Source organism: Lolium rigidum, chromosome 6, assembly GCF_022539505.1.
Source record: "Lolium rigidum isolate FL_2022 chromosome 6, APGP_CSIRO_Lrig_0.1, whole genome shotgun sequence".
Lineage (NCBI taxonomy): Eukaryota > Viridiplantae > Streptophyta > Magnoliopsida > Poales > Poaceae > Lolium > Lolium rigidum.
This window is the reverse complement of record NC_061513.1, coordinates 349,014,172-349,041,331: the sequence shown is the minus strand read 5'-3', so window position 1 is coordinate 349,041,331 and position 27,160 is coordinate 349,014,172. Positions and strand designations below refer to the sequence as shown.

Sequence of the window (27,160 nt, the reverse complement as noted above, 5' to 3'; positions counted from 1 at the left end):
TATGTGTGGTGACTTCGTCAATCTTGAAACCCAACCTGCCGTAGTCTTTCCAATGTTCTCATAAGTGTAGGATATGTATCTGTTCATAGGAGTGAGTGTGTGTGCGTATATGTAGCAGCTGTGTTTGAACTGCTCTAAGAAAAAAGTGCACTTGTGGATCCAATACGCCAGTTGAGTTAATGATTTCATGCATTAAGATAATATGTGGTTAGATGTTAGAAATCTTGTTTTGTTCTATGTTGATGTAATGATTTCATGCATTAAGATAATATGTGTAACCAAATACACCTGAGCCCTTGGTTCACTCTATCTCTGATTGTGACACACTATGCGCATTCCTACTCCAATCTCATGTTTAGTTTGATTTGTATGAGGAATGCTAGGAGGCAACATGCTGTATTCGCTCCATTTATGGGGAATTGTACGTTTCCAGAAATATATTTAAAATTTTAGATTTCGAAAGCGGTAATCTACATTTGAATTCTGCAAGAAAACCTTGGACATAATGAATTTTCAAGTATGTTTAATCTAGGACGTCAAACTTTTGATCAGACGGTGAAGATTGACGCACGCAGATGTCTTCCCCATCTCAGGCACAAATGCCCTAAACCCATGGCGTTCCCCGCCTCTCGCCGTCTCTCCGCTGCCGCCGCCGCCGCCGCGCCGAAACTCTCCTCCCTCTTCACGCGCCGAGAATTTCCTAAGCCAAGCCCGCCGCGGCCTCCGGAGTCCAGCGACGATCCGCAGCGGCGGAAGCAGAGGCCGAGACCAAGGCAGCCGTGGGGGGAGGATGCGGCGGCGCTACTCCGGCGGCTTCACGAGGGGCGATACCTGCCGGGACCCTACCTATCGGTGGCGCCGCGCGTAGTGTCCCCCGACGTTGTCAAGACCGCCGCTGAGCGGTTCGGCAACGATCACCAGGTCGTCGCCAAGTGAGTTCCGCTTCTCGTATTGCTTTAACCTTTACTGGTCTGCACCGCGCTTGTCAATTACAGTATATAAGATGGAAATGAGATCATGATCATCGATGGTATTAAGGGTGTCAGTAGTCACTAGCAGTTCATTTTGGTACCTGAAAATTTCAGACTCTGAGACTTCATTGGCTCTGTTTCAAGGGTGTCAGTAGTCACTAGCAGTTCATTTTGGTACCTGGGTAAAAAAATTTGAAACAGGGCGCTGTAGTAAGTTTATCCTGAAATGGTATAAATTCACTGATTCCATTGGCTCGGCTGAGTATGTTTTCGGGGGAAATATCCTGGTGAAGTATCAGTGTGCACTGCATAGTCTTACTTGAATTGGTAATGGAATGCTCTGGGGGTTCTACCTATGACTTTTATCTTGTCGATTGCAGTGTCACTTCCATTGTTTCTAACCTTAACTTTGCTGTAGTGTTGTCATGGCAAGGCATCAAGACCTGATTCTAACAATTGATTTGCTTTCTTTTGCTCTTGTAAGATTTAAGTGGATAGCTGTAGATTGTAAACCGGTAGACATCACTTGAGAACAGATCCTTTCAAGTGACTAGATTAATCAGACATAGTGCAGGAACTAAATTCATACTCATGTTAGTTCGAAATACCACCTATATTTCTAGATCTGTAACCCTTTAGATCTATAACCGTTGCGGTTCGCGTGCTGGAGGAGAAAAGTCATGTTCCTAATTTGTCAAATTGAGTATATTATTCCATTTGTATGATGCAGTCTTAGGCACATTCTTATAGGGATATCAGTTTAAGACCAACTAGTGGATTTACTATTTTCAGAGGATCGGTTATTTTTTGGGAGTCGGAACTGTTTGGGTTCAATTTTCTGTGCTATGGATGCTGGTATGGCAAGGAATTAGCTAGTGATGGTTTGACTTTCGGTGCATAATACAGTTTTGAAACAACATTGGTCTCATTTTGCACGTTTATACTTTTAGTTTGTATCTCTGAGAATATCATGAAAAAGGCACCATGACACTGGCTATGTTTGGACTGTTCATAATCAGTAAGTCTGCATAGTTCTTTGTGTTTTTGTGTGAACTAAACTGGTAGGTGTCTTGAGAGATTCGTTCAAGTAGGAACTTGATGTATTCATTAACTGTGCTATGGATGCTGCCATGCCAAGGATGTAGTTAGTAAGGGTTTGGCTTTCGGTGCATAATACAGTTCTGAAACAGCATTGGTCTCATTTTGCATATTTATACTTTCAGTTGTATGTTTGAGTATATCATGAAAAAGGCACCATGACACTCTTTAAGTTTCGACTGTTCATAGTCAGTAAGTCTGCATAGTTCTTTGTGTTTTGTGTGAACTAAACTGGTAGGTGTCTTGAGAGATTCGTTGAAGTGACTAGATTAAGCAAATTCATACTCATGTGTTTTGAAATTCCACCTATGCGAGTGTATAATCCTTGCTTCAGCGTGCTGGAGGAGAACAGGCATGTTTTCTATTTTCTCAAACTGAGAGCAATTAATCCATTTATGTTCTAACCTTACATATGTTTGTATGGGAGCAGCATTTTAAAACAAACTAGTGTTTGAACTATTTGCTGAGGCAATTCTTTTTCCTTAGTAGGAACTCATTGTATTCATTAACTGTGCTATGCCAAGTTTAATGATGGTTTGGCCTTCTGGGGGAAATTAAAAGATGTTGATCTTATTCCCCATGTTTGCTACCTTGTAGTTATATCTGTGCAAAATGTGAAAAGGCGCCATGACCCTAGCCAAGTTTGAATTTTCGTAATCAATAAGTCTGCACAGTTCTTTATTTTGTGTGTGAAAGCAATTTGTTGAGAAAGGCCCTGGGTCTCACTGGCGCACCAAGAGGTGGTGGGCTGGCCAGCCAAGGTTCGAGCCTCACTTCAGATAAATAAATTTGCTCACTGGTTCCTCCTAGGACCAACTCTTTTTTTAGCAATGTGTTCTTTGTTAACTGAAGGTGAATGAAATGGTAATAGCATGGCTGCACTATTGCCATCACTTGACTCATGTGTTGTTAAAATTTTGCCTGTCACTGCAGATGGTTGTCTGGCAGTGACTTGAAGACGGTTGCGTTGTTTGGCTGCCCGTCTGTAGAGCGAAGAACAGTTTTTGCATCAAAAAGATCACGAGCTTTCTTCAACATCCCAGAAGATAAAGTATATTTAACTCTCAAGTGAATAACATTTTTAGAACAACTCTTGTCAACACTTTCTCGAGTTTAACTATTTTACATGTTGTCCTCTTTCAGACATGCAGCTCTTGCAAGCTAAGAAGTTCATGCCAGTTTGCTAACCAGGAAGTGCCTCGGTATGATAAAGTGATCCTGTCGGATACTATGAGAATTCTTGCTCTGTTTGTACTGGATGCATGTTCTCAGCCACTTCAGGTTACCGCCGAAGTAAAAGCTAGCGTTTGCAAACTTCTCAAGGACACCATAAATCTAAGCACTTAATTGCTCTGAAGGGTATTTTGCAATCACTGGAGGTACTATGTATATGTCAGATAGAAGTTAGGTTCATGTTTCCTGCTCTCTTTTTTCATTTGAATCTCAACCTGTTACATGATCTCAGGCAATTAATAGAGTGATGCCCACATTTATTTGGAGCAGATAGCTGATGCCATGTTTCATTCAGTCACTACCTGAAAGTTAGACTAGTGCTCATGGAAACTTTCTCCCTGTGTGATTTTAACAATATGTGGTTTGTTGCTCATGTTGAAGCTCGTAATCTTATTAGGGCGGTGTAAATAACAATTGGTTTTTGTTTGGCTGTTATGCTCCAATAAATGCTCGTTCTATCGAAACAGGGAAACAAATTGCGATATCTTGGATTCTGGATTTCACATCTTTCTTGGCAATAAACAGTTGTTTTCATTTGTCATGGGCGCTGTTTAAACAGTGTTATTACTTGAGATGGTTTGCCCTGGTTTATGGTGGACATGACATTGTCAACACACGGCAATTTGGTACTAGTACAAATTGCATGTGATGTGGACAAACGTAATCAGTTTGCATAGACATGCCGCATGATACACGAGGCATTTGTCTGGCAGCTGACAGTGACTGATATCAAACAAAATTGACTGCACAATGGTTGGTTCGTTCCCCTTGGTCAGCTCTGCGCATTTGTCAAGATCCTTCTCTCCTAGAGCATCTTATTATGTCTGTCAATGGTAATACATGCTGACATTCTTGTTTAAGACCTGTTTACAGTTCGAGCCCACCGTGCCTGCTCCAGTGTTTCCCTGACCTTTTAGCAATGAAAGCTAAACGATGCCATTTCCTATTTGCTATGATTACCTATTGTTTTCTTCACCTCCTTGCCCTGTTTAACATGACTCCGTGACAGCATTTAGATTCCACATTCACATCACCGACACCTCCATTATGTGTACCTCCAGATTCCCTGTGGTTTACTGGTCTCTACACTGAAGCGATTCAACCTGGCGTTCACGAGGAATCAGGCAAGGTTCAGAGCTTCACCCAGTCATAATCCAGCATCGGTCTGGCCTGCACGTGATGTTCCTTTTAAAAATAGCTGCAGGCAATTTAGTCTTGAACAAATTTATCCTCCCCTTGTGAGCAGTTGTCATTAAAAATCTGTGACCACGTATGAGCTTAGCCGGCAGTGCGTTTTTAATATCCGAAGCGGTGCCGTTCATGTGCTCGTGAAGCTCCAATTGGCATAGATCTCCTTATCCTCCAGGATCTGGAATTCCTGATGCGCATGCTGCCTTGTTAATGGGAGCCAGTGAAAAGTTGAGCGCCCTTTTCAGGCCGGTGACAGTGCACTGCACCGTCACTTTCTTACCTTTCTTCTCGCATGATGCTTTCCCTCTTTCCCTGCATGTATCCTTAAACATTGTCATGGTGCAAGTAATTTTCTAGCGAAGCTGGAATTGTGCGAAGAGATCGTTTTCAGAGTGATGCAGGTCAGAGATCGGCTAATCTGGACCTCCTAAGGTGTATCTCCTGTGGCGTGACCCAACCGGTCCGAACTTTTGAAACGGTCCGCGTGGATAGGGACTTTAGCAGCGGGGGACTGACTCATCCGTTCACCAAATTTCGGTTGTGGATGCGTCGTGCAAAACAACGCGCGCATCTTTCCCTTGATCACCCGGCCCTTCCCGCTATGGCACAGAAACCACTCTATTCCATCCAAAAAGCACCTACTTAAACAATAACAAAGGCATCATGCTTGACATGATCAATGGCGATGGCCATGTGGGCAATGGCTTGTACACTTAAGATGGGGCTCAACAAGAGGGCTACTCCATTAACAATGAGCCATTGTTTGGGAAGGAAGGCGTCTCCATGAGTGAGGGCATCACCCAGGCCACAGACGCGACACTAGTCGCAACACTTGCTGAGGGAAAGAAGGTGAGCCAAAGTACCGCGAGCTACACCACCGAAGAGGACAAGTTGCTATGCCGCGTTCGGATGGAGATTTCACAAGATCTACTATGTGGTGCCGAGCAAAAGGGATTTTCATCTTGGCTATTGGTGGGGCAAGTACTTCCATGAGCATAGAAAGTTGCCGCCAAACCCCTTCATTAATAATCAAAATAATATATCCCTTTCAAATAAATGGGGCTTCATCCAAGTGAGTGTACCAAGTTCGAAGGTTCGTGGGAGACGGTGATGAGAAGGAAAATAAGTGGGCTCTCGGCTATTGACATGGTATAACCTTTTTCCTCTCTCGTCAATATACCTTGCAATCTTGCATATATTTGGGCATGTGTCATGGATTGTCGCCCATATATGTAGGTTGTTCATGGTTTGGAGGACTTCAAGACTGTCGATGAAAACAAGGCTTTCACATTAAGCTATTGTTGGATATTGATCAAGATACCAAAAAGTGGGAAACTACCTAGGCCCTTTGGGAAAAAAAACTCAAGGAGGTGAAGAATAAGGGCAATGGCAATGTGTCAACGGACGGTACCATCAACCTTGACGATGATGGCCAATGTCTTTGCGACCCTATAACTGACGGGTCTGGTTGTGGTGGTCATGCCCACCGGCATGTAGACCACAAATCCTCAAGGCTGACATCAACCGTCAATGTTTCTCGTTGGCGCTGCAAGACACCTCGAGGGAGTTGATAGTCAAGAAGGAAGGGACCGTTGCTAAGAGGGAAGAGAGGGGACGCAAAGAGAAAGAGGCCACCTCCAAGAGCTTTGTTGATCTCCATATGAGATCTCTTGAGGTGGAAGATGTTAATGCCAAGTCTAGGCTCCTCAAGCTCAAAGCCAAGCCGCCAAGGCTAGGCTCCTCGAGGCCAAAGCCAAGGCTAAGCTCATGGGTGTCGATGCCAAATCTAGGCTATTGCATGTTGAAGCCAAGGTCATAGCGGAGGAAAACCGGATCATGCTCACCGACTTAGACACAACTTCGACCCCGAACAAAGGGCTTGGATCGCGATCATTCGAGCTCCCGATGTTTGATGTGCAATGGCATAGATGATTGTCATTTGGGAGAAGCTTCCCATTTTTTTAACATATTGTATGATATTTTCTCATTTTGCATATTTGGGAGAAACTTGCCACTCCTTAGCATGCTTGAAGGGAAATGACACGTGTTTGCCATTTTATTTAGTTACTATCGATTTACATATTTGTGTATAACAATGTGTCAAACGTGAAAATAATTGGTAATTGATCACCGTTGGCCAAAATAGCCAAAGCGGACGAAATGAATCGCGTCAGGCGCTGGAAGCACTGACCTGATAGTCCGTACCGTGATTGAAATTTAATCTAAGCAGATATAAAACTTACTGTAATTTGGGTCGCAGTTATGATTCAGGGGCGTCGCTGAAGATGCGCTGAAACAACATGCGCTTTTATGCATGCTGCTTGAGCTCCAGCTGGCTTGTGATTGGAAGTTTGGAACGACTGGATCGGACGTGGGTCATACGGTCCGCATGGCCTCGCCGCGACTGCGGATCCGTCAGCCAGAGCCAAGGGACGGCAAGCGACTGACGCGACACGAGCATCACATGACTCGGTAATAACTCGGAATTAAGCTAAGCCACGGATGCATCTGATCTGATCTGATCTGATCATGCTATTGGTATCGCAGTCCTTCCATCCATGGGTACAAAAACTGACCGTCAGTCTGTAGTCAAGTAAATTACTCCAGTCGGTCCTCTCGTTCGTCCTTGCGGTTGTTTCCACCGTGGGCAGAACGGCTCGCTCGTACCGCCTGCGGAAAGAACGGTATTTTGTACTGCTACGACTACAACTACTTGTATTTTTTGGTCTGCCGTTTACTGCTCTCTGTTTTCTCCTGAACCTGACCAGCACTTGTGTGTTGGTAGTACAAGTACAGGTGAGGAGCCACACGGGAGGACACAGGAGGAGGCGCCGCAGGGGATGTGCGTGCGTCCTCCGGGTTTCCGTGATCACGTGGTGGCACGGCGGGGAAAACGGTGCGGCTCCGTGCGCGCGATGGGGACGGCTCACGTGCACTGTGCGGCCCCCTGTCGCCGCGGGGCCCACCCACGCTACGCACGCTCAACCGTGCCTGTCCCGTCCCAACGACGTCACCCTCCACCTCCGCGGGCCCCGCGTCCGCCGCGCCGATGTGTGGCGGATACCGATGCCCACCATCCGACTCCGACGGACTCGCTACAGTGTCTCGGAGTGCGTATGGAGGCCTGGGCGCCCGCGCTAGGCGTACCATACCGCTGCTCCCTACGACTATCAGGTGCTGCGTCCCATTATTATTTTTTCCATCTTCTTTTGCTTTTCACAAGCTGCATGCTCGCTGCCACGAGAATTTAGGGCCGGAGCAAAACATTTTTCTCCGCGGCCATCTCCAACGCGACAATCCATTTCGTCCGCGCGAATCTGCATGGCACGGAGATGGACATGCGGCGTGTCCGCCAGTTGTTCCACATGTCGGCAACCCAACGACCGTGGCGGGTCCTATTAAATGTGACAGACGGGAGACGCGTCGTCCCCACACCACTACGTACCCATGCCCACCCCTACTATGTCGACATTCCTGCCCCCATGGCTCCCAAGAAGATCGTCGGGAAGAACGACCACGAGGCGTCGTCAAGCTGTAAGGGTTATGCCGAATAGGGTACACCATGGAAGAGGTTTAACCTAGCAAGCTAGAGTGGCCCATTTGGGTGGCACATGTATATCGGTGAAGCCGGGAGGACCAATTGCGACAAGATGGAGGCCCAAGCCGACTAATAAAGGTTTAAGCCGCATTCCATAGGATCCGGGAATACGGAAGACTTGAAGTACAAGGCACATCATACTTGCAGGGATAGACAAGGATTCTGTAGTCGGTTAGATCATTACATCCATCTAACCCTAGGTTCCGGCGTCTATATAAGCCGACTACCTAGGGAACTGCCTTTAGGGAAACGATCCAACAGCTCAATACGCAGCACACATCTCAGTAATATGTACTTTATGACATATACTAAATTTATAGCCTGACGTAGAGATCCTCCAACGGGTGGACGTGAACCCGGGTAAATCGCTGAATTACACCGTCTCGGGCATTCCACCCCGTGTCTCGTAAAATGAAAATCTAGCAAGGTCATAACTTTTCCTTGCGCGTCCCGATTGATCTCGATGACAATGCTTTGAACTCCATTCAAACTGGAATGCTTCACATGATCATTTTTTTCCGGTGAAGACTCGTAATTTGTTCTCCCATACACCACTATGGGTTAACTTCATTAAAGCATGTCCTAACATGTCATTATCACCAAACGTATGGCACGCTTGAAGTATACGATCTTCTCGATATGCTTATCTTGAACTTGCCCATCTTGTCAACCGAGGAATGACGATCACCACTTGATGTCATTGACGTGGGGTACCACGGCAATACCCTATGAGTTACAGATTTTGGTTTTGGGAAAGAGTATGCGCTGGTGGATTCGTCAGCGTGCAAACATGCGCCGGTGGATTCATCAGCGTGCAAACAACACAATCTAGGTTACGTATCTTGTGTCTTGGCCTCTTCTTTGATCGCTCCTGATCCTTATATAGGGGGTCAGGTCTCAAGAGTCTGGGTTGGTTACACGCTCGACTATCCTTGTTTGGGCTTGCACTAGTGTTGCACGCCACGTTTCTGGGCTTCGATTGGTACTGCGCCATGGGCTAATGGGCCTTAGGTTGGACCGCACCTGGTATGGTAATAGTGGGTAGTCGATTAGGAATCCCACATCTCTCGTAGTCACATTTCTCCTGTTTCCCTCCCTGTCCTCTCGCATCACCACCAGGACTCCCCGAGCTGGCGTGCAGCGACAATGAAGCCAGCGGATCCAACTGCACACGCAACCACTATACTTGCACTACAAGAAAAGTTGCCATGCCCGACGAAGTTGAAGTCGCGCCGTGGTTGCTGGTGCACCATGACCGACGATTTTGGGTCTCTCCGTGGTGCATGTCACTTTTTTTTCTCGTTTTTGAGGCCACCTAGCCCGACGAAAGCGTCCAAAACGTCTCGTATGGTGGCCCGGGACGTGGTGCATCGCGAATCCTCGGGTTCGGGAATACGGAAGACTTGAAGTACAAGATACATCATACTTGCCGGGATAGAAAGGGATTCTGTAGTAGTTGGTTAGATCTTTACCTCCATCTAACTCTAGGTTCCAGCGTCTATATAAGCCGACTAGCTAGGGAACAACCTTTAGGGCAACGATCCAAGAGCTCAACGCGCAGCACATATCTTCGTAATATGTACTTTATGCCATATACTATATTTATAGCATGACGTAGAGATCCTCCAATGGGTGGACATGAACCTGGGTAAATCGCCGAATTACACCGTCTTGGGCATTCCACCCCGCGACTCGTAAAATGAAAATCTAGCAAGGTCATAACTTTGCCTTGCGCGTCCCGATTGATCTTGATGACAATTCTTTAAACTCCATTCAAACTGGAATGCTTTCACATGATCATTTTTTCGATGAAGACTCGTAATTTGTTCTCCCATACACCACTATGGGTTAACTTCATTAAAGCATGTCTTAACATGTCATTATCACCAAACGTATGGCACACTTTAAGTATATGATCTTCTCGATATGCTTATCTTGAATTTGCCCATCTTGTCAACCGAGGAATGACGATCACCACTTAATGTCATTGACGTGGGGTACCACGACAATGCCCTATGAGTTATAGATTTGGGTTTTGGGAAAGAGGATGCGCTGGTGGATTCGTCAGCGTGCAAACATGCGCTGGTGGATTCCTCAGCGTGCAAACAACACAATCTAGGTTACGTCTTGGGTCTTGCTCTCTTCGTTGATCGCTCCTGATCCTTATATAGGGGATCAGGTCTCAAGAGTCTAGGTCGGTTGCACGCTCGATTATCCTTGTTTGGGCTTGCACTTGTGTTGCACGCCACGTTTCTGCGCTTCGATTGGTTATTGAGCCATGGGCTAATGGGCCTTAGGTTGGACCGCACCTGGTATGGTAATAGTTGGTAGTCGATTAGGTATGCCCACATTAGTAGCTCCCGAGTGTCTGCGGGAGTCGTACATTCGCGTAGAAACCTTTTGCTTGATAACCACACGACAGAATTGGGGAAACAAGACAAAACCATTGCTTTGTAGGTTGCTAGAAGAGACGAATAAGAAATAACCTCTTTGCCAATTCAGCGAGAGATCGATATAAACCCCCGAGTCGGTGTTAATGGCACCATTGTTTCTTCATCTACCTCCCGGGTACATGGCGCGGCATCCCACATCTCTCTCGTAGTCACATTCTCATGTTTCCGTCCCTGTCCTCTCGCATCACCACCAGGCCTCCCCGAGCTGGCGTGCAACAACGATGAAGCCAACGGATCCAACTGCACACGCAACCACTATACTTGGGAGGCGCTCGTCCTCCACGAGAACCATGTTCTCGTGCTAGTGAACCAACACCTCCCAGATGGCTGGAGCAACGTGGGACGGTTACGTTGTGTCACCTGTCCAAGAGGGCAACGAGCTACGGACTATATCGTACTATGATGTGATGAGTTTATCTAAAAGGCATACACGAACACCGAGTGGGCCACCGACATCACGTTCTGGCATTCGCTCTTCTCTGGCGACACTCATTGCCACCTATGGCCCCTACGGGGGAAGGGGATGGGGTACGATCGCGTCGACCGCCACACATTCTTGGAGTGGCACGACGTAAATGAGGGGTCCTTGCGCACTATGGCTACAGGCTAGCTTCGCCACGTACTTCGCCATTTCAATTAAATTTCGTTATTGATTTGTTATTATTTGCAAACTTTATTTAAGGGGCCCGGTGGAGATGCGCTAAGAGCATCTCTGCTGGCGCGCCCCAAATGGGCACCGACATGTGCGCCGGTAGTGCGCTATGGTGGGCTCCGGTAGTTGCTCCCCAATTTTGGGAAATGTTACACACCGGCGACCCTAATAAGAATCCCTAAATTTTTTGAATAAGTAAAATAAATTGTGAAATTTATTTATATTTCATTCAAGTTTAAGCACTAGAAACTTCGGTTGATCCTTGTTTTCTTCATTGCGAAGGAAAAAAACATCCATAAACCTACACTAAAGGTTCCTATTGGCCCTTGCCGTCTTCACTGCGAAGGAAAAACATCCAGAAACTTACGCTAGTGGCTTCGGTTGGCCCTTGCCTTCTTCAGTACGAAGGAAGAACATCGAGCAACCTATAGTAGTGGCTTCTGCTAGCCCTCACCATCTTCGCTCCAAAGTAAAAACATTGAGAAACCTATACTAGTGGCTTCTGCTGGCCCTGACCATCTTCGCTGCAAAGGAAGAAGATCTGAAAACCTAAACTTTGCCATCCTTGCCATCATTGGTGTTATTGTCGTGGTAGTGCCTACGAAAGCATTTGTTGTCGAACACCTTCACCCATGAGCTCATTGGTGCCTTTGTAGTTGAACTTCAGCAAGCAACCGACCTCCAATTTGTAAGCGCGGACGAACCTCTTTCAGCCGGTGTGGACGAACATCTGGCCTTGCCCGTTGAACAGATCTCGACATGCACACACGCACTGAGGCCTATACCTAGGAAAAACTCGGGCTGAGCCTAAAAAAGCCCGAAGCTAGAAACCTATGCCTGAGGCCAGCCTAACTGTCGGGCCGAAAAATCAGGCCTGAGCCCGGCCCGACTGCCGGGCTGCAAAATCGGGCCCGAGCTTGGCCCGAAGCCATAAAAAGCCCTTGTTTTCAAATTTAAACACTAGAAACTTCTTTCGACCCTTGTTTTCTTCGATGCGAAGGAAAAAAAATCCATAAACTTACACTAAAGGTTCTTGTTGGCCCTTGCCTTCTTCATTGCGAAGGAAACATCCATAAACCTACACCAGTGGCTTCTGCTGGCCCTTCCCTTCTTCAGTGCGAAGAAAGAACACCTGGAGACCTATACTAGAGGATTCTGCTAGCCCTCAAATCTTCGCTCCAAAGTAGGAACAATGAGAAACCTATACTATAGGCTTCTGCTAGCCCTCACTATCTTCGCTCCAAAGTAAGAACATCGAGAAATCTATACTAGAGGCTTCTACTAGCCCTCATCATCTTCGCTGCAAATGAAGAACATCGAGAAACTTATACTAGAGGCTTCTGCTAGCCCTCACCATCTTCGCTGCAAAGGAAGAACATCCGAAAACCTAAACTTTGCCATCCTCGCTATCAAATCGTTGGTGTTATTGCCGTGGTAGTGCATGCGAAAGCATTTGCCATCGAACACCTTTATCCCTGAGCTCATTGGCGCATTCGTACTTGAAGCTCAGCAAACAACCGACCTCCAAGTTGTAAGCGCGGACGAACCTCTCTCTTAGCCGGTGTGGACGAACATCTGGCGTTGCCCGTCGAACAGATCTCGACAGGCACACGCGATGACGCCTATACCTGGGCAAAACTCGGGCTGAGCCTAAAAAAGCCCAAAGCTGGAAACCTAGGCCCAACTGTTGGCCCGCAAAATCAGGCCCGAGCTTGATCCGAAGCCCAAAAAAGCCAGCCCAACTACGGCTAAAATTGCATTTTTTTGTTTGCGTGAAGCCCACCCCGACCCGATCGTCAGGCTCGATATTGCAGCCCGAGCCTGGCCCGACTTGTAAACTTGGCCTGGCCCAGCCCAGAATTTTCGGCCCGAGTTGGGTTGGGCCGGGCTGCCCATGCCCCCAGGTATACTGAGGTCGCCGATGGAGATGGATATGGACATGGCGATGGAGTATTTTTGTGCAGCCCGCGTGAGTCCACGCTGTACCTCCTGACTTTGCGCACAGGGAGGGAGTGCGTGCAGAGAAAGTAGCCCGTTCCCGTCTGGTTTCCGTTCCCACTCCCCGTCTCCCACTGCGACGCACGCGGGCAAAAAGATGCCTCGGCCGCCACGTTTCGATCCCTCCGAGCCCCACCCGTGATCCATTCCCGCGCGTTCGCGTTCCCAGTCGCACCCCGTTCCGCCTCTGTCCACACTAGCCAGCTTTACTGCTCCCCCGCACGCCGATGCGGGACTAAAATAATAAAATACACGAGCACGCCGGAAAATAAATAAAAAATGTATCCAGAACGGGCGTACGAGGATGAAAATAAAGAAAAAAAATATTGGAGTGCATGGCCCTGAAAAACAGCAGGCTCACGTGCCCCCCGGCGGCGGGCCCCGCCACCACACGGGCCGGGCGCGCGGGTCCCACGGCCCGTGGGCGCCCACGTGCAGCGCTCGTTGACGTGGACCGCCCCCGCCGCTGCGCAACACGCTTCGTGGGCTTGCCCCCCTCCCCCGCACCACACCCAGCTGCCTTGCCTGCGCGGGGGCCGCGCAATTACCTCCCTGCCCTCCAGCTCCGATCTGCGCTCCTTCCAAGTTCATGCTGGCAAGGAGTGTAAATAGCACGAAATCGAGGGGCAGGTGAGGTACCCACCCGAGCTGGGGGCTTTTCAAAGCACACGCCACTGCTCCCCCACCCACCCCCTCCCTCTCTTTCCCCCCTCCCTCCCTGTGATCCCCTCTCGCTACTCCCCACTCGACTCCAGACGGCGGCCTCGGCGAGCTGGGCATGGACCCGGGTGGAGGCGGCGGCGGCGATGGCGGGTTCGGCGCGGCGGGGGGCGCGGCGGGCAGGATGCCCACGTGGCGGGAGCGCGAGAACAACAAGCGCAGGGAGCGCCGGCGCCGCGCCATCGCGGCCAAGATCTTCTCCGGCCTGCGCGCGCACGGAGGGTACAAGCTGCCCAAGCACTGCGACAACAACGAGGTGCTCAAGGCGCTCTGCAACGAGGCCGGCTGGGTCGTCGAGCAGGACGGCACCACGTACCGCAAGGTTCGTCCGTGTCCTACTACTACTACTGAGCTCCCTCTCTGCTCTGCTGTCTACTCTGCTGCCCGCACCGCCGGCCGGATCTCCAGCTCCGGGTCCAACCGGTTGACCCCCTATAGGCCAGCGGCGCCGCGGCTTAGGTAGCTACCTCGCTCGCCGGCGTTTGTCAACGGCGCCGCACGCCGTGGATCTCATTCAGCCTGTAGCTGCCGGCACGGTGTGAACTGTGTAGCGTCCGGTCGTACCTTTCCTACGAGTAATTTATTTTCCTTCCTTTTTTTCGGGGGCGGGTCGCACGTGGGGTACCGATGGTGGGACACGCCAGACTGGACCGGACGTGCGTGCACGGGTGCCCCTGCTGGACTCGGCCTGGCTGGGTGGGTGGGTGGTGGTAGGCGCGGCCGTGGAATTTCCGGTCGTCGGGGGCAAAAAATAAAAAAAGCTACCTAGATTCTATTGGGTTTATAATTGAGATGCTTGCTTGCCTGAGAATCTTGGGGGCTTATCGGATCGGATGAACAGGCGCGCCGATGAACTGAGCTGCTTCCTTGCATTCCCTGTTGCTGTTCTACCCCTCGGTGGATCCTGATTCACAGGCTTTAGGATGTGTAGCTTAGCAAGCAACTGGCTGAACCGAAGCTACTCTAATCTCCTCCTCAATTATTGCTTGCTTCTCGATGATTGCTTGTTGTGTGTGTTCATGCCAGTAAGCTAGTATAGTGTGCACAGCACTGCATTGCTGTAATCCAACTTGCAGAGTCACATGTTAAGTGTGCTGCAGAGTATGCGGTGGGGAACTCTACATTTGAGGCATGATGTTCACCATCTTGTGCTTGGTATTTGATCATAGGGAAATGCATCTAATGGGTCGAATTTGAGGAAACGGCGGTCACATCGCATATTAACATTGCGCCATGAACCATGCCATGGCTACTACATTTACTACTTTAGTTCGGTCTATCGTACTACATTACTTGGTACGAGTCCTACTACTACTTGCAAACTGGTGCTGTGTTGTACGAGCTGGTTTATTTGCTGTCGCGTCTCATTTGGCGCGTTTCTTCCTCCTTCTTTTGGTTCAGGACATCTTGGTGCCAAACAGAGTGCCTTGTACTTACTGTGCTAAATCTGTCGAAATAGCATCTGATTTGCTTTCAGCTAGATGATGAAGATAGCATGGTTCCTCTTGTGATAACACAAAACTAACACACTCTTGATTTTTCTTCACAGGGATGCAGACCTGCAGAACGCATGGACGCAATAGGGTGCTCCGTATCACCGAGCCCATGTTCCTCTTACCAGCCGAGCCCGCGGGCATCATACAACGCGAGCCCTACTTCGTCTTCGTTCCCGAGCGGCGCATCTTCCCCGTTCCTCCCTCAATCTAACGGCATGGTAAACGGTGTCGATGCCAGCCCTATCCTACCTTGGCTCCAAACTTTCTCCACTTCTAACCATTCAAACAAGCGCCCTCATCTTCCACCGCTGATGATCCACGGTGGCTCTATCAGCGCCCCGGTGACTCCTCCGCTAAGCTCACCGACCGCGCGCACCCCTCGCATGAAGACCGACTGGGACGAGCCGCCGATCCAGCCTCCATGGCATGGTTCAAACAGTCCGTGCGTGGTCAACTCCACCCCACCGAGCCCTGGGCGTCAAATGGTTCCTGATCCAGCTTGGCTAGCTGGTATCCAGATCTCATCAACGAGCCCTTCATCGCCTACTTTCAGCCTCATGTCATCTAACCCATTCAGCGTCTTCAAAGAAGCGATCCCTGCCCCCGGCAATGGCTCGTCGAGGATGTGCACACCTGGGCAGAGCGGCACATGCTCTCCTGTGATCCCCGGCATGATGGCGCGGCACCCGGACGTTCACATGATGGATGTGGTCTCCGATGAGTTTGCGTTCGGAAGCAGCACCAACGGCGGCGCTCAGCAGGCCCCTGGACTGGTGAGGGCGTGGGAGGGCGAGAGGATCCACGAGGACTCTGGATCGGACGACCTGGAGCTCACGCTGGGAAGCTCCAGGAAGCGGAGCTGCTGATGCTAACAAAACCTAACTCGGGTGGAAGGGATTCTTGCTGTAGCTCATTTCTTTTACCGTGTTGATTAGTTTCTGAAAGAGAGACCAACCGTGTGGTTCCTTCAGATAGTTTTACTTGATGTCATGATAATTGTATTATTTATTTGTGCGAATTAGAGGGAATGGCTTTGTGTGCTCGGCCAAATTCACAGCTGATATATATGTAGCCTCCACAGCTGATGACCTCTCTTGGGCCGTTTCGTGAGCTCGCTGTTTTAGTTGATGTGTCAAATGTAAATTCATGTGAGATTGTGAGAAATCATGCAGATTGCGAATCTTTTTGGCTCGCGTGGTCAAAAGATGCTTGCTCCATGCCACCATGATTACGAAGCTTTTTCGGCTTGAATGGTCAGTTCTTGTTCAAAAGATGCTTGCTCCAGTCCATGCCATGGTCGGCCACGGCGGAGGCAGCCGGTGCCCGGCGGGTGGCTTCAAAGTCCTCTGGCGGAGCGTCAACACGGCGTTCCTGGTCGAGGAGTGGACGGCGTCGCAGCCGTGTCTTGCCCGGAGCCGGCCGGCGGTGGTGAACTGGGGCCTTCGTCAATACCTCTGGCTGCACTGCCGTCGCTTTCTCCATTAACTGACTGGTCAAGTCGTGCCGCGCCAAGTCAAAAGAGAACCCAGCCGTCGCCCGCAAATCCTGCTGTCCGGAGGCCAGACAACCCGGAAGGTCCAGGTCATTTTCACAAGGGCAGCGCTGAGGATCGTTCGGAGGCTGCAAACGCCCCAGCCTCCGGGTCCCCAACCGCTCGATTAAACTAATTTGGACCGTTAGATCGATTGTTGTGTCTAATTTTGTCTCAAAATCCCACTTTTACTTCATTGAAGTAAAAAAGCCCCGCTTTTATTTCATTGAAGCAAAAAACGGTTCGATTAAAATAGGAAGAGAGCTATGATGACTATTCATTTTGTTTCGTCGCAGCGAAAAAAGTCCCACTTTTACTTCATTGAAGCAAAAAACGGTTCATCTAGAAATAAATAAAAAAATAGATCTCGCCGGAGACATCGCCGGAGTCCTTGTAGCAACAACAATATACTAAAGTAGCAAAACCATAAAATATTTGTAGCAAAAGATTTATAATATCGTGAAACTCCTCGCCGGCGCACCACCGGCAGCATTCCAACTTCGAATGGTGACATCGTCACTTTCTTGCAGCTCCAACACTGACTGGTGGTAGCACCTTCGGTGAACATTTGCAGCATCGCCGCTAACCATAGCGGCACTACCTCCACCCGATAGCAGCATCGTCGCCTGCCTATGGCAGCACCGCCGTCGGTCGCGCCGCCTTGCAACGCCACCGCCGGGAGCGCCTCCTTGCAGCACTACCGCCGCCGGTCGCAGCATCCGTCTTGCAGCAGTGCGGCCGCAGGTCACGCCGGTCGTCGCCTGCCTATGGCACCACCGCCGCCCGGTCGCACCGCCTTGCAGCACCATAGCCACCGATGGGCGCGCCGCCTTGCAGCACCACCGCCGCCGGTCGCAGCATCCGCCTTGCAGCAGCGTTGTTGCTGGTCCTTGCCTGCCTATGGAAACACCATTGCCGGTCGCGCCGCCTTGCAGCATTATCGCCACCGCCGGGCGCACCGCCTTGCAGCACCATCACCGCCGGTCACAACATCCGTCTTGCAGCAGCGTCGATCGTGCCACCTTGCAGCACCGCTGCTGCCGGTCGCGCCGGTTTGCAGCACCACCGGTCGCAGCATCGCCACACACCGCTCGTATCTTCGCGGCTCAACCCTTGAAGTACCAGATTCGTTCCACCGGCGAGCTTGTCGAGCTATGATGACCCACAAGTATAGGGGATCGCAACAGTCTTCGAGGGAAGTATTACCCAATTTATTGATTCGACACAAGGGGAGACAAAGAATACTTGAAAGCCTTAACAACGGAGTTGTCAATTCAGCTGCACCTGGAAACGAGACTTGCTCGCAAGAGTTTATCGATAGTAAGCTTGTTTTATAGTAGTAGCGATAGTAAAATAACAACGAGCGAGTAACAAAGACAGCGGTAGTGATTATAGTAAACAGCGAGGATTAAAATATCGTAGGCACGGGGACGGATAACGGGCGTTGCATGGATGAGAGAAACTCATGTAACAATCATAGCAGGGCATTTGCGAGATAATAATAAAACGGTGTCCAAGTACTAATCAATCAATAGGCATGTGTTCCAATTATAGTCGTACGTGCTCGCAATGAGAAACTTGCACAACATCTTTTGTCCTACCAGCACGGTGGCAGCCGGGCCTCTAGGGAAACTACTTGGATATTAAGGTACTCCTTTTAATAGAGTACCGGAGCAAAGCATTAACACTCCGTGAACACATGTGATCCTCACATCGCTACCATTCCCTCCGGTTGTCCCGATTTCTGTCACTTCGGGGCCACTTGTTCCGGACAGCGACATGTGTATACAACTTGCAGGTAAGACCATAAACAATGAATATCATGATGAAATAATAACATGTTCTGATCTGAGATCATGGCACTCGGGCCCTAGTGACAAGCATTAAGCATAACAAGTTGCAACAATATCATAAAAGTACCATCTACGGACACTAGGCACTATGCCCTAACAATCTTATGCTATTACATGACCAATCTCATCCAATCCCTACCATCCCCTTCGGCCTACAGCGGGGAATTACTCACACATGGATGGGGAAAACATGGCTGGTTGATGGAGAGGCGTTGGCGGTGATGGCGGTGATGATCTCCTCCAATTCCCCGTCCGGCGGAGTGCCGAACGGAGACTTCGGCTCCCGAGACGGAGTTTCGCGATGTGGCGGCGTTCCGGAGGGTTTACGGCGACTTCGACTTCGCCCCGTGCGTTTTTAGGTCGAGGCGAATAAGTAGTCCGAAGGAGGGCGTCGGAGGCCGGCCGAGGGGCCACACCACATGGCCGCGCGGCCCCCACGGGCCGCGCCGCCCTATGGTGTGGGGCCCTCGGGCCTCCACCTTACTTGTCCTTCGGCTCCGTCGGTATTCCGGGAAAATAGGCCCTTTTGTCAAAATCCCGAGGTTTTTCCCGAAAGTTGGATTTACGCACAAAAACGAGACACCAGAACAGTTCTGCTGAAAACAGCGTTAGTCCGTGTTAGTTGCATCCAAAATACACAAATTAGAGTCAAAACATTAGCAAAAGTGTTCGGGAAAGTAGATACGTTTTGGACGTATCAAGCTACAACCACCGCCTCTAACGAAGTTCCTTGCAACTTCTTGCAGCACCACCACCCTTGCCCCTAGCAGCAGCGTCGCACAGCGGTCGTAGCTCTGCGTCTCAACCCTTGAAGCACCTAATTCCGGTCACCGGCGAGCTACGACCGCCGCCAGCGAGGAATTTCCTTGCAGCACCACCACCTACCTCTAGCAGCAACGTCGCTCAACGCTCGTAGCTCCGCGCCTCAACCCTTGAAGCACTTGATTCCGGCCGCCGGCGAGGATGTTCCTTGCCGCATCATCACCTGCCTCTAGCAGCAGCGCCGCACAACGCTTGTAGCTCTACATCTCACCTCTTGAAGCATCCGATTCCGTCCGCTGGCGAGGAAGTCTCTTGCAGCACCACCATCACCACCGACCGTTCGCCATAGCAGTTCACCGGGAAAGGAAGCTCGGCCTCCGGCTTACAGCAGCGGTAGCCCCACGACCCCTCTCCTCCGAGAACCATGGCCGTCGTAGCATCACACCGCCGCTCACTTGCAGCTCTGGCATCGGCCATTTGCAGCTCTCGCGCTAACAGGTTGCACCTCCACCGCCAATGCAATTGCACCATCGCTGCCCCTGGTGGCCTGGTTACAACTTCGCCAGCAAGCGATCGCAGCTCCACCGCCGGCTTCTTGTAGCACTGCTGGCAGGCGATTGCAGCAACGCTGGCAGGCGATTGCAGCTCCACCGGCAGAAGATTGTAGCACCGCCCGCCGCTGGTTGCAGCTCAGCCGACGGTCGATTGCAGCTCTGTCGTCAGGTGCTTGCGGCTCCACTGGCAGGTGCTTGTAGCAGCCGCAGCCTGATCTTCTAGCAAGGCTTGTCGCCGGAAGTCAGCGCTCAGAGCAGCACCGCTACCACGGCTGTAACAGCGCCGCCCTCTGCAGCGTATGCGTACTCTGAGCTGGGAGTCAGAGATTAGGGAGATGGGGGCCGGGAAATTGGGATAGGAAGTTGCGAGATGGCGGCGGGGCGGTGGCGGGCGGACGACAGAAAATGGCGCCGAAGCAATGGCTGCCGGAGGGTGGATGCGGGCGGCAAAGATTGAACAGAAGAAATCCATGGCGCGCTCTCTCTCTCTCTCTCTGTGAAGAGGACGACGAACGGGAGGAGAAAAGATGCGGTGGGTGTGAACACGGTTAGAGATAAGGTGGGGCTCTAGAACGATGAGATAAGGTGGGTTTTTCAGGCCACGTTCAGGACACACGTCAAGCAGCGAAAGCGGAAGCACAGGAGACGGAATCCTCCGGAGGAATACAATTATTTTCCTTTTCACAACACCCAGAAAAATCTACTGCAGGTTTTCCGGGGCTGCCCTAGCTGGCGCTCGATCGCTAGGAAATTAGCGAGCGATCGGTTTCCGACATGATTAGGAGTAAACGCTTGTCGTACGTTTGCATGCATGTGAAAAGAAACAAATCTGATGACGTAAGAGAGAATCTTTCCAAATTCGAAAGTTTAAAACGTTTTAACTTTTAAACGATAACTCCGATTTAAGATTCGCTTTCACCAATAAATTCATCTCGACGAGATCTTCAAAACTAGCACCCATGTTAATATGTTTCGCCAAACTTTTTTTCTGGCTAAAAGTTATCAACCCTCTCTATTTGAATAATCAACCCCTCCGTACTTGAGTGATCAACGACAAATATATAAAATTATCAACCTGGTGCAGGCTATTGAGGGAAAGTTCTGCATGCAACCATAAATAGACGAATCTGTTGATGTCAGCGGAATCTTTTCCAAATTTGAAAATTCAAAATGTTTTAACTTTCAAACGACAACTCCAAATTAAGATCCGCTTTCACCAATAAATCCGTCTCGACGAGATCTTCAAAACTAGCACCCATGTTAATATGTTTCGACAAACTTTTTTTCTGGCTAAAAGTTATCAAGCCTCTCTATTTGAATAATCAACCTCTCCGTATTTGAGTGATCAACGTAAATGTATAAAATTATCAACCTGGTGCAGGGTATTGAGGGAAAGTTCTGCATGCATGCACAAATAGACAATCTGCTGATGCCAGCGAAATCTTTTCCAAATTTGAAAATTCAAAACGTTTTAACTTTCAAACGACAACTCCAAATTAAGATTCACTTTCACCAATAAATTCGTCTCGACGAGATCTTCAAAACTAGCACCCATGTTGATATTTTTTTTCGGGCTAAAAGTTATCAACCCTTTCTATTTGAATAATCAACCCTCCGTACTTAAGTGATCAACGGTAAATATATAAAATTATCAACCTGGTGCAGGCTATTGAGGGAAAGTTCTGCATGCATGCACAAATAAACGAATCTGCTGATGTCAGCGGAATATTTTCCAAATTTGAAAATTCGAAACGTTTTAACTTTCAAACGACAACTCCAAATTAAGATTCGCTTTCACCAATAGATCCGTCTCGACGAGATCTTCAAAACTTGCACCCATGTTGATATGTTTCGAGAAACTTTTTTTCGGACTAAAAGTTATCAATCCTCTCTGTTTTGAATAATCAACCCTCCGTACTTGAGTGATCAACGGTAAAATGTATAAAATTATCAACTCCAAAGTTAATTTTATTTTAAACATTTTAGTGAATCTTTTTTACTTTAGAAGCTATCAACCCGGTGTCCTGATATTTATCAACAGTAAATATGAATAACTATCAACCCTAAAAATCTAAATTCATTTCGAATATTTTGGCGACTCTTTTTAGTTTACAAGTTATCAACCCGGAGTCCCGTTATTTATCAATGGTAATTATAAATAACTACGAACCCTAAAAAGTATTTCATTTAGAATATTTTAGCGAACATTTTTTTATTTTACAAGCTATCAACCTGGTGCCTCGTTATTTATCAACTGTAAATATAAATAAATAATAACCCTAAAAATTATTTCATTTAGAATATTTTAGCGACTCTCTTTTAGTTTACAAGCTATCAACCCGGTGACCCGCTATTTATCAATGGTAAATATAAATATATATCAACCCTAAAAATTTAATTTAATTTAAAAATATGTAGTGACTCTTTTTTTGTTTACAAGTTATCAACCCGGTGCCCCGTTATTTATCAACGGTAAATACCTAGCAATCCTAAAAAAGTAAATTTCATTTAGAATATTTTAGCAACTTTTATTAGCTTACAACTTAAAACAATACTTAATTTGAGTAGCAAGTGGTAGTTCATTTGAGTTGCAAGTGGATCTTCCCACCCGTTATTTTCCCCCTTAAAAACCACTGACCCGAAAAAGGGAATTGCAAAAAAAAAACCTTAAACATGAATTACCGTACGAAAAAACCTAAAAGGGAATTGCAAAAGGAGAATTGAGAGTCTGCCTCGTCTGAAGAAAAAGAGTGAGATGCTATGTGTATGCATGCAACAACTTACGAAAGCGTGTTGAAAAGTTGGCTCATTAAATGCAAATCCATGATATGATCTGTGCATGTGCATGCATGCAGTGTGAACGCTCTTGGCTGCATGCAACTTGCAAAGTAGTAATACAAGTTGTTAGTGTGAACACATGTGAACGCAATTAAACACTAGGTGATAAAAAGGGAATTGACTCGCTGCGCGAGCGCTTCCGCGCCACAGAAAGTGATTGCTCGATCGATCGATAGCCAGGGAGGGGATTCGGGTTTTCCGTAGCACATGAGTACACCACACTGCACCGCACCTTGTCGTATTTGTGGTGAAGACGGCAGAGTCGCCGCCGGATCACCGACCGTGCCTGCCGTTGCGGGCGGCGCTATTTGCGGGAGTGTTCAGGCAACTTGTTTTTTCGCCGTCAGCCTATAGCCTAGATTAGCTTGGCATTCAGGAGAAGCCAGAATAGTTTGGCCTAGGCCATTGTTTTTGGATTTAGGGCATCTCCAGCGGTCCGCGAGCGCCCGTTTCCGTCGCGCTGCGGACGCAAAAATGACCGTTTTTGTTCGCGCGTCCGTTTGCGTCTGGGGTCTGCTCCAGCGGGGCGACGCATTTAATTTTTTTTCCTTTTTTCCCTCTTCTCCATTTAAACATAGTTTCAAATACTCCTCCGATTCATATTAATTGACTCCAATATGGATGTATCTAGAACTGAAATGTGTCTAGATACATCCATTTTAGAGTCAATTAATATGAACCGGAGGGAGTATAACATTTTAAAACACATAGTTTGGAACATGGTTTACAAACTAACACATAGTTTGAACCATGGTTGACACAAATATAAAATTTTAAAAAAAAGAAGCCAGTTGTGTTGATTTCCGTATGTTCGCTGCCAAGAAAGAACATTCAAGGGCACCCAGTCACCCAAACTGGAAAATCCAGCGGGAGGAGATGGTGCCTTTGTTGGTTCTACCGATGAAGCGAACATCCAGAAACCTCGACTACTGGCTTCGTCTGGCCCGTAGCTAGATTCGCTGCAAAGAAAGAACACTCAACGTTCTAACTATCGGTGTCGGAGCCGGAGTCGTCGGTGTGGTAGTGCCTGCGGCAGACTCTGTCGTCGAACACCTTGTCGATCATCTCGCCGTCCCCCTCGTAGAGGAAGGTGAGCTGGCAGCCGGGCTCGAGGTCGAGGTCACGGGCGAACTTGTCCCACCCCGTGTGCAGGTACATCTTGCCCTGCTCGTCGAACAGGACCTCCGCGGTCCAGCGGCAGAAGTTGCAGCTGGCCTCCCGTAGCTGCAAGTGCGCCGGCTCGACGTCGTCGACGAACTCGGCGAACTTGTCCGGTAGCCGCTTGATGGCGAGTGGGTCGTCGTCGATGCGGAGGAGGAACTCGAAGCAGCGCTCCTCCTGCGAGGACGAGGAGGGCGCAGGCGACGGCGAGCGTGGGGCCGTAGCTGCTCCACCACGGCGGCCCCCGCCCGGCCACGGGGCGCCCGGGGCCGCGGCCTCGACCGCCTCGCCGGCCACCGGGATCGGCCATGGACTTCCTCGCAGGCTTGGCTGCGTCGCGAGAACACCTAGGCGGCGCTACGCTCGAGCTTTGTGGCGGCTAGGGTTTCTTTGGAGGAGTGGATGAGGAAGAAGAACGCGCGGCCCCTTTATATAGGCCGGCGGCATGCGGTGGCCGCGGGACGCGTGACGTCGCCATTGACGTGGTTGGCGGAGGTGGGCGGCCGCTCGGCAGCCGAGGCATCGTCGCCATTAACACGGCGCAGAGTGCCGAAGCGACGCAGCTTTGCAGTCGCTAGCGCGTTTGAGAAGACGCATCGACGCAGGGTCGCTACCAGGAGGGCCAGCCGAAACGTCCGCCAGACACGAGCGGACATTTCCGGACGTCCTCAGAGACGCATCCGAGACGCATATTTGGGCCAGGTTTGCGTCTCCGCGGACGGCCCGGTTACTTTCCGTCGCCCCGCTGGAACAGGCCCCAGACGCATTTCCGGTCACGGCGGACGAAAACGGTCGTTGAGCGTCCGTTTGCGTCGCGCCGCTGGAGATGCCCTTAGCAAAAAGTAAAAGGGATAGTAGACGTCAAAGTTTCTCTGAAATGTAGGTATGCGAAAAACATAGGATGATTAGTATGCTATAGGTCATTAGGACTTTAAGAAATCAAAGCATGAAGATTGCAAAAAGACGATCTAAATAGGAGAAATTCATACAAGACAAAATGTAAAATCCCCATGGGGATGTAACATCTTCCTTTGAGCCCATATGGGCCTCCCTAGGAAAAATTCTTACGTATTGAAGTTCTACAAAAAAAAAACTTTTTTTAACTTTTGGTGTTATTTTGGTGGTGTTAGTGCTTTCTTCTTTAATTGCAATTCTTCATCCTTTTCTAGCTATGTTCATCCGTAATGCTACTAGAGCAATGCGTTGTTGCAGATGCTGGGTGTAATTGATATCTTTGCGATATTAATATATGTTATTTATCGAAAAAATATTAGATAATGGAAATCTTAAGGTGCTCGGCATGATTAGGAACCCATTCATTTGCAGTGGTACGGCAGCTAGGATCTACGATGGTAAATGTAATATTGTCGCAACAAAAGTGAGTTGTAAAAATGTTTGATGATTTGTTTCTTGCAAACTAAAAATTAATTAAAAAATGTGACATTCGTGCTGGGGGCTGGAAAACTACAATTCAATGCACAAATTCACGGTAAAATATGCATAGCACAACCCTCTTAACTTGTGGTAAACTTTAAAAATAGCTTAAACCAAGAAGTTAGCAGCAGAGTAATAATATACGACATGCACATGATACACGACCACCTGAAGTTAATCAATGGACCAACCGATGTGAGAATTAAAAATCATGGGACCAAGAGGTGAGAGCACATGCTATCTAACTGAAGGGTTCGTTGCATGGAAAACAAAAAATTTCTACCGTGTACATTAACAAAAACCAAGATCCAATCTAGGAAGAAGCAAGATCTAATCTACCAAGATCGAAGCAGCGAGAAGATACGCGAGACTAACCCTCGAAGATTCCAAAGCCTACGAGATTAATCTCGTTGTTGATGTAGTCGATCGTCCGTGCTGCAATCCGGCATCACTTCCGTACTCGGTCGTGCGTACGGTGTCGATGAAGTCCGTCCTCTCCCCGTTCCAGCAGGCAGCGGAGGTGTGGTAGATCTCCTCGGAATCCCAGCAACACGACGGCGTGGTGGTGGTGGTGGAGGAGAAAAGCTGCAGGGCTTCGCCAAGCCGGAACAACAATATGGTGGAGGGAGAGAGGGGGCGGCCAGGGTTTGATCAAGGGGTGAAGTGGCCGGCCACCCCCTCCCCTCTTTATATAGGGGGCCAGGTCGGTTGGGGTGGCCCCCTTTTACCATCTAGGGGTGGGGGCCGGCGGCCAAGTGGGGGGAAGAGGAAAATCTTCCCCCCAAGTTGATCCCCCCTAGGGTTTTGGGGAAACCCTAGGGGTTTGGCCGACTGGGCCTTCGGGGGCATGTGCCCCTGGCCTATTAGGCTAGGGAGCATCCCCTCGGCCCATGCTATGCCTCCTAGAGTCGTGGGCCCACTGGTGGGACCCCCGGAACATTCTAGAACCTTCCCGGTCCTTCACCGGGAAAATCCCAAACTTTTTCGAAACCTAGAAATTAACTTCCCTTATATGAATCTTATTCTCCGGACCATTCCGGACCTTCTCGTGATGTCCTGGATCCCATCCGAGACTCCGAACAAACTTCGGTCTCCATCTCATATTCTGAATCTACTTATGCGACATCGAACCTTAAGCGCGTCACCCTACGGTTCGTGAACTATGCAGACATGGTCGAGACTCCTCTCCGAGCAATAACCAATAGCGGGATCTGGAGATCCATAATGGCTCCCACATATTCAACGATAACTTAGTGATCGATTGAACCATTTACATACGATACCGATTCTCTTTATCACACGATACTTTACTTGTCTGAGGTTCGAATCGGTATCTCCATACCTTGTTCAACCTCGTTACCGACAAGTACTCTTTACTCGTACCGTGGTATGTCATCTCTTGTGATCTAATCACATGCTTGCAAGCTAATCAGACGATGTTCCACCGAGAGGGCCCAGAGTGTATCTATCCGTCATCGGGATGGACAAATCCCACTGTTGATCCACATGCCTCAACTCACACTTTCCGAATACTTAATCCCATCTTTATAACCACCCATTTACGCAATGGCGTTTGATGTAATCAAAGCATCCTTCCGGTGTAAGTGATTTACATGA

At 48.9% G+C, this 27,160-nt stretch overlaps 2 protein-coding genes across 2 annotated transcripts; both read left to right on the top strand.

Annotated features, from left to right (window-relative positions):
- The first annotated feature begins 612 nt into the window (after positions 1–612).
- Positions 613–3,698, top strand: LOC124664940. The gene is made up of 3 exons (XM_047202354.1): positions 613–932; positions 3,003–3,120; positions 3,213–3,698. Exons 1-3 carry the CDS (start codon positions 613–615, stop codon positions 3,414–3,416), a joined length of 642 nt encoding a protein of 213 aa, XP_047058310.1. The 3' UTR covers positions 3,417–3,698.
- A 10,274-nt stretch (positions 3,699–13,972) lies between these two features.
- Positions 13,973–16,520, top strand: LOC124664939 (protein BZR1 homolog 2-like). The gene is made up of 2 exons (XM_047202353.1): positions 13,973–14,236; positions 15,464–16,520. The coding sequence occupies exons 1-2, from the start codon at positions 13,973–13,975 to the stop codon at positions 16,274–16,276; spliced, it is 1,077 nt and encodes a 358-aa protein (XP_047058309.1). The 3' UTR covers positions 16,277–16,520.
- Positions 16,521–27,160: the final 10,640 nt, after the last annotated feature.